The following is an 8194-nucleotide window of genomic DNA, read 5'->3' as shown; positions in this document are numbered from 1 at the left end:
ATGCAAACATGCATACATACATACTTAAATACAGACATTCATGCACATATTTAAATGCATTCATACAGACATACTAGCAAACATACATACATTCACACATACATACATATATACATTGATTGATTTAATATGATATAACATGAGCATATAATACTATATTCAAAATATAATTTGTGAGCTCAGTTTTTCATTTAATTTATATGCAAATCACTTTTAATCAAAATTTAAAAGTTAACTTCGTCATATTTGGCTCGCAGTTTTGAAATTTATCTTGTCAAAGTTTGTCTTTTAAAACTAAATTTTTTAAATTAATTTTTTTAATTAAATTTGATTTTGTATTTAACTATGCTTTTATTGTCAATAAACTGCAAATTAAAGATTTAATTCAGTTAATTTTGGTTAGATTTGGGTTTGGGATTTTATTTTTATTTTTTATTTTATTTTATTTATTTTATTTTATTTATATTTAATATTTATAATAATTATATTATATTTATTCATTTTTACATTTTTATTCTCACTGGTGATTGTAAGATAGTAATAATCTGATTACTGATTTGATAAGATTAGATTAGATTAGTGACCAATTTAAAAATATTTAATTGAAATTATTATAATTAATTTTATTTATAATTATATTGACTGATTTAATTCAATTGATACTAAATTTAATTATATATAATAATATTTAATAGAATCAACAAAACGACCCAGCAAGCAAGGAAGAAAAAGTTACTAAAACAAACAAACACACTTAAGTTAGTATGACAACTACCTACCTATGGAATTCAGTCAATTAATTAATATATTCATTCATTCATTCATTCATTCAATTCTAATTTTGCAATTTACCTATTTTTTCAGTTTTATTCCTATCATATTGATTTGTCATGTATCTCATTTCATTTAATCAAAAACAAACTCATTTTTTTTTATATATGAAAAGAAATTTTCTAATTTTTCCTAGAAATCTAGAGATACTCCAAAAAAAGGTTACAAAAAGTTAAAGAAGGATGATTCTCAACGATAACAAGGCAGGCATGGAAGGCTTAGATAAGGAATCGATAAATAAAATTATTGTAGATGCTTCCAAGGGTAAAATATTATATTAATTATAATATTCATAATAAAAAAATGTAATAATATATAATTATTATCATTTTTAGGCTCCTTATACTACGAGAACGAGCAGAGAAAAGAAAGCATATTGAAAGTTAAAATTGAAAATCAGAGAAAACTGTTGGCCCAAATCACAGAGGAGCAGAAAAAAATTGGCCTAAAAATAGTTCTGGGATTTAATTTATTATTGCTTTTATTATTTTACTTATTTATTTATTTATTCTCTCCTTCATTCATTCATTCATTCATTTGACGGGCCAAATCATTTGTTTATTTATTAACTTTATTTGTAATTAACTTTATTTTATTTATATTAAACGAGACAGGCAGACGAGTTAATATCAAAGTTAGAATCAGCGAGAGGTTTGGGCAGGTCAATAGTTCACTTTGACATGGATGCTTTCTATGCTGCTGTTGAGATTCTCTCTAAACCACATCTCACCCATGTGCCCATGGCAGTTGGCAGCAATCATATGCTGGTTGGTCGATGTTGATTGGCTGGTGTTGGTTTGTTGATGTTGGTTGGTTGATGTTGATTGGCTGGATAGTTGGTTGGCTGACGTTAATCGGCTGGTTTGTTGGTTGATGCTGCTGGTTCGGTGATTTGGTTTGGTTTGGTTTTCATCCCTTCAACCATCATCATCATCATCACCACAACCATCACACACCCCTACAGTCCACATCGAACTACGCGGCCCGCAAATTTGGGGTGAGGGCTGGCATGCCCGGGTTCATTGGCAAAAAACTCTGCCCCAATCTCACCATCGTGCCCCTCAATTACCCGGAGTATGAACGCTACAGCCGTATCATGCACGGTGTCCTATCACAGTATGACTCTAAATTTTGCAGCGTAGGATTGGACGAGGCCTATATGGATATTACGGAATTAGTGAATGAGAGAATGATGAAAGTGAGAGGAGAGATGGTGATGAGGAAGAAGATGACGATGATGACGAAAGATGCTTCTGCTGCTGATGATGATGATAAATTCGATGATGATGATGATGAAGAAGAAGACAAATATGATGATAAAGATGATGATGATGGTTTGGAAACTTTTTCTATGTCTAATTTTTTAAATTTTATTCTTATTTCGTTCTCACATATACTCTGATTGATTTGAAAGTTAGTAAGAAATATTTAATTAAACAGCTTGTTACTCATCTATTTATCTATTCAATCTTTTTATAAATAAATTGAATACCGAAGAATATAAAACAAAGATTATATTTTCATCAGTAGCTGCCGATGAAAGCCAACGAATTTTCCAAAGATCCCGAATAGCAGAAGTCTTAGTTAGCGAAATCCGTCAGAAAATATTCGAGGCAACGGGTTTGACATCTAGTGCAGGTTTTTTAAGTTCTTTCTAACAAGGGTCCATTGATTTTTTAACAAATTTCGATTTTTGATTTCGATTATTCTGTTAAATACGGATTATTTTAAGAATGTCACAATCAATAGAATGTATAAATTGGGCTAATTATCATTTCACGAAACTATCTTGATAGACAAGTTGGTGCAATTGCAACAGCAGAACCAAGCAGTCTGACCATTACACCATCCAATTATTATTAATTATTATTATTTATTATTATTAATTATTATTAATTATTCAAACTAAACGTAATTTTTCTTTCCAAATAAGGCATTGCTTGTAATGCTATGCTGGCTAAAGTATGCTCCGATATGAACAAACCAAACGGCCAGTTTGTCGTGCATTCAACTAAGACAGATGTTATGAATTTCATTCGAGATTTGCCTATTAGAAAGGTGCTAAAAATTCGGGACCTTTATTGACCTGTTTTATTTAAGAAGGTGCTAAATATTAGATGTTATTATTATTATTCTTGTCCCCACCATCATTATCATCATCACTGCAGATTAGTGGTATTGGCAAAGTGACAGAACAGATGTTAAAATCGTTAGGAATTGAAAAGTGCAGCCAGCTGATCGAGAAAAGATCGATATTGCAATGTTTGTACAGCAAATGTACCTTTGGGTACCTCATTAGAGTTGGATTGGGTATTGGGTATGATCTCTGTGATAGGTTTGTGTGTGTGTGTGTCTGTGTGTGTCTGTCTTTTTTGGGTTGGTGTCTTGTTTTCTCTACCCACATATACGTTTTTACTTCGTTTCAATTTGTATTTATAGGCCTGCAGCCTAATTGTATTGTTACTTTTTGGTTTCTTTCATTAAAAATTAATTAATTACTTTACCAATTAATTAATTAATCGTACCATTTACTAATTAATTAACTGATCGTTGATATTTTAATTGTTTCTATTTTAGAGTTGACTGTGATAGAAAATCACTCAGTGTTGAAAGGTTTCCACCCATTTATTGGTTTTAATTTGTTTCAGTTAATTAATTAATTAAGCAGTTAATTAATCGACTAACTAGTCAATTAAATAAGTAATTAAGTAAGTTAAATTCTGTTTAACATTTATTCTTAGAAGAATTGTAGAGAAGTGTTTTAGTATTTTCAATAGTTAAGCAAACTGCCCCTTTTGAACTCAGTGAGGCACCTTTTTAATTTAGAAAGGTTTTTTTTCAGAAATAGAACACTCTTTGTCAATCAAATAAATTTAAAAATATTAAAACGCCTTTCAGAACCTTTGAAGATACAGATGATATTGCTGTAGCTAGCAATATCTGTAAAAATTTATGCCAAATGTTGGCTGATGACCTGAATGAGAAAAAGTTATCTGTAAGTTAGTTCGATTTTATTTATCTAAATTCATTTTTATTCTATTTCGAAATAAATTAATTTGCTTATATTTAAACGATTTTCGCCTTTTTTTAACTGCTTAATATTTCTTATCTTACATAATACATCCGCTTCAATATATCAAGTCAATTCGTCTTGAACTATGGAGTGTCTCCAATTTAAGACAATTTCGGATACTGATTCTCTCTCAAACCAGGCTAAAACGATCACTCTGAAGATAAAGACGATGAAATTTGAGGTAAAAACTCGCGCCAAAACTCTGCAGACATACACTAATCAGTTTTGCACCATCTATCTGTGCGCAATGTCGTTACTGAAGGATGAATTAGGAGTTTGTGTCAGTCAGTCATTGAAAATTAGGCTTATGGGTCCGAATGTTTTTTGAGGGTTTTTTTTTATCTTAATTTTCATTTAATTGAAAATAATTATTTGTTATAATAATTTTGTAAATCATAATTATTAATTATAGTCTTCTACTTCTTTTTTTGCACGAAGGCGTTAGAGCGTCTTCGTTCCAGAACAGTGAATCCCTCCAGAAACCAATCACCGAGATGATGGTCAAGTATAATAATAACAATAATAAAAACAATAATAACAACAACATGATGAATGAAACAAGTGACGACGCTAATGACTGTATTAACAATAAGAATAATAATGACAAGAATGATGAAAGCAGTTTTAATGATGTCAATATGGATTATCATCTAGAAGCTAATGATGACAATAATGGTGATAACAATGTCGGAAACGACGACGGTGAAGAAAATTCTAAAATAAAGTGCCCAATATGCCAGAAGATGGTGACCAAAGGTGCCGATTGGAACCTTATAAACTTGCATGTCGACGAATGCTTGACACTGAGCTACATTAAAACATCTGGGGGCCATGATAATAATAATAATAGTATTAATAATACGCTTTGCAATAACAAAAAAACTAGCCAAAACTCGTCCAAAAGTCATTTACCACCTCTTAGTATAAAGAAAAAAGAACAAAGGAAGAATAAAAAGTCCCCAAAAACGACACGTGTCGGCTGTTTAAATAACTCCGACGCTCTTGACCCCGTCCACAGAAAGGTTAAAAGGTCAAAAAAAGCTGAAGATAACGATATTAAAAGTTTTTTTAAAGTTTTATGAAGTAAAAATTAAATAAATCGCAGTGATGTGTAAATAATAAATAATATATAGACAATTATTATAATTTAGATTTGGATCTTAATTTTAAATAGTGGCTTTTTGTTTCATCATTTGATGGGCTGCAATTTTTTAAAAAATTTGTTACCTTCAAATGAAATTTTGAAAAAAACGAATTCTTAATATTTAACTTTTTTACATGTGCTACAATATTCTATTTGAAATTTTCATTCCAATATATATAAATGTGTGTGTGTGTGTGTGTGTGTACGTGTCATCAAACAACAATGCACGAGTATACCACAATATTATTTGCAACAGTCTTTTAAATTGAACAGAAATTAAAACAACGCAATTTACAATACAGCCATTCAACTGTCTATCAGGCTTGAGTTGATTGACTTATAATTACATACAGTAGAACCAAATGTTTAGTGGATGAAATGAAAGATCATATAAATGTAACAGGAACATCATACTATCATGAAAATGAAATTATTCCAACACGTCCATAATTATTTATAACAATTTCTCCCTCTATTTCTCACTCTATCTTCTCATTCTCTCTCTACAACCAAACACATACACGAATGTACGCATACAAACAAACCCACACACACACACACACGGATCCATTCATCAATCTCTGCCTAACATCCATCAGTCCCTATTATCGGGCAAACCAAAAAGTTTAATAGTCCCAGCATCTCGATCCCTTTCAAACTTATCCTTATCGTCACAAGCGAAGGCGAGAAGTAACTTCTTCGGATTCCATGCCACGGTGAAAGTAGGGCTGTCGCAGGGCACGTCTGCAACTTTTTCCCCAGTCTCCACCTCTGCTATGTCAATCACGAGGTCCTCCGATGCACTGGCCAGTAGCTGTCCGTTGTGGCTGAAGCTTAGTGTTCTAACTGGCCAATCAAGTCTTGGGGGAGGGGTTATTTATTATCAACAAAATTATCCAATATTATTACGAAAAAAAAATACTTTGCACATTCAAAATATGCATAGTAAAACAAACCAAAAAGCATTTTAAAGATTTATTTTTTTAAAATTAGAAACCACCTCGTAAAAGTCCTGACACAGACCAGTTCATCGACATCCCACAAGCTGACGAGAGCATCGGCACCCCCTACGGCGAAGTATCTACTGGTGGGGTCGAACTCTATGCAGATGCAATTGGCCGGGTGGGCTTGTATGGCGTGCAGGGATTTCAGTTCGGGGTAACTGTGCGTTAGAAAAATTCATTCTGATTTTTTATACTTTAAATTGAAATAATCGAACTTACAATATTCAAGTATTCTAAATAACTATTGAATGTAATAACAGATTGTTGCATTATGAAATTTTTATGAAAGATGATTTATCAAAAGTAAAAATAGTAAAACTGATCCACTTTGTTAGAGTGAGGCAGTATTCTTTGTAGCTCTAACAAATTTCTCTTAATCAATTTTCAAAGATATCAACAATAATAAGCACAGAGCATATAGAAAGTAAATACAGGAGAATTTATAAACCACACAAATACACACACGCAATGCAGTGCCAAGCACCTTAACCATTATACTAATGTGAATTAGTTTAAAAAACAGACCTCCAAATATGTACACTGCCCTGGCCACTTGTGATAAAAAATAAATTTCCCTGATTGTTCCACGAGATTTCATTGACTTCAAACTTGAACTGTTCCTCTAATTTGCATTTGTGACTCTTCACGTCGATGAATGTTACTAAATCTTCTTTGTTACCGACTGCTATCGTTTGGCCGTCCGGGGACCAGCATATGTTTATGTTTTCACCTAAATTTAGGGATTGAGAAGAAAATTATGTATATATACATGTATGTATTGCATATTCATGCCTACTATCATACCATATGAACAGTTACACACATTGCATGCATACATACAAATACATAGTTTGTACACATAACTGATTTAATATTAAAAAATAAAATTCATTTATTAGCTAAGGGATTAATCAAGTGAGTACTAAAATAAACATTGACAAACTGGAAAAATTTAAATATGAAACTTTTTAGGAGATAATAAATAACATAGACAAATAAATAATTAAAATATAGACCCTTGGTATTGACAGTAGCAACAGATTTTCTTCCTCTGGCATCCCACAGCCGAACTGTCTTGTCCCCAGACGCAGTGGCAAGGATGTCGGGATTGAATGGGTGCCAGCAAAGCTGATCTACACTGTCAGTGTGTCCTCTAAATGTGTGGTCTTTTGTCTGGTTAGGGAAAGAGTTTAGTTAATGTAGTTTAAGTTTAGTATACCCTTTACTGGCAATAGAGATAAATATAATACCCTCACATAATATTATTTAAATTTAAAATATAATATTATAAAATATTTGAATAATATGTGAGTGAATAGAATATAAAAAAACTACATCATCCACTGAAACAAATTTACAAAAAAATAAACAGAAAAAATAAAAAAAAATGATTACAAACCAATCTATCCCGATCCAGTGTGAATGTGACGACACTTTTGTCGAACGATCCGGACGCCAATCTCTTTCCGTCGGAATTCCAATCCACAGTGTGAACTTTCGAGGAATGGACGGCGAATTCTTTGACTTTGTTATTCGCCTGGAAGTATTTCTGCTGCTCTATGAAATATGGCGTACGCATAATGAACAGATTTGCCAAACTTTAAAAATTATTATTGTAGAAAATGTCAAAATTCTTAAATTAGTACAAATCTCTGACAATATCAGCCGCGTTCGCTTACGAAGGTAAATTTACGGTGAAAAAAGTTTCATATTAATCTTATGTTTGAAGAATATGGAAAGCTGACAGCGTTATACAAAAAATTAATTCTAAGCATTGTTATTCTAAGTATATGAACATACATATGTATTTACTAATTAGTTTTATATACATAAATATTTTTTACATACAAACACACACTCATATATTCATATATATTCATACATACTATCATATTAAAAAATATTTATGTTTGTATAATTATGTTAAAAATCCATATTTAAGTACATATATGTTTAAAGGCTTAAGTTGCATTTTATGAATTTGCTACAATTATGGATTAATATTTGATGAAATTAAATGAAATGAAAATAGTAACAAAAAATTCTTCTCTAAAACAAACAAACTTACTGATAATGTTCACACGCACACACCCAGCCACCAACAAACACACACACACATACATACACATACATACAAACATA

General features: G+C 31.3%; 2 protein-coding genes across 2 annotated transcripts; one reads left to right on the top strand and one right to left on the bottom strand.

The window, feature by feature from the left end:
* Positions 1-271: 271 nt before the first annotated feature.
* On the top strand, positions 272-4232 carry HELRODRAFT_116221 (hypothetical protein; the record flags this gene model as incomplete). The annotated part of the gene is made up of 12 exons (XM_009031633.1): positions 272-409; positions 696-749; positions 968-1095; positions 1167-1285; positions 1446-1598; positions 1796-2165; positions 2329-2469; positions 2765-2889; positions 3000-3166; positions 3409-3444; positions 3730-3826; positions 4044-4232. The coding sequence occupies exons 3-12, from the start codon at positions 1014-1016 to the stop codon at positions 4230-4232; spliced, it is 1479 nt and encodes a 492-aa protein (XP_009029881.1). The 5' UTR covers positions 272-409; positions 696-749; positions 968-1013.
* A 280-nt stretch (positions 4233-4512) lies between these two features.
* Positions 4513-7713, bottom strand: HELRODRAFT_186178 (hypothetical protein). Its single transcript, XM_009031632.1, has 5 exons — positions 7452-7713; positions 7069-7225; positions 6578-6782; positions 6049-6210; positions 4513-5908 (listed from the first exon to the last, which is right to left on the bottom strand). Exons 1-5 carry the CDS (start codon positions 7629-7631, stop codon positions 5644-5646), a joined length of 969 nt encoding a protein of 322 aa, XP_009029880.1. The 5' UTR covers positions 7632-7713; the 3' UTR covers positions 4513-5643.
* Between the last annotated feature and the right edge of the window lie 481 nt (positions 7714-8194).

The sequence above is a fragment of the Helobdella robusta genome, assembly GCF_000326865.2.
Source record: "Helobdella robusta unplaced genomic scaffold HELROscaffold_76, whole genome shotgun sequence".
NCBI classification, from domain to species: domain Eukaryota; kingdom Metazoa; phylum Annelida; class Clitellata; order Rhynchobdellida; family Glossiphoniidae; genus Helobdella; species Helobdella robusta.
Note: the sequence above shows the minus strand (reverse complement) of the source record. Positions and strands in the feature narration are given on the sequence as shown.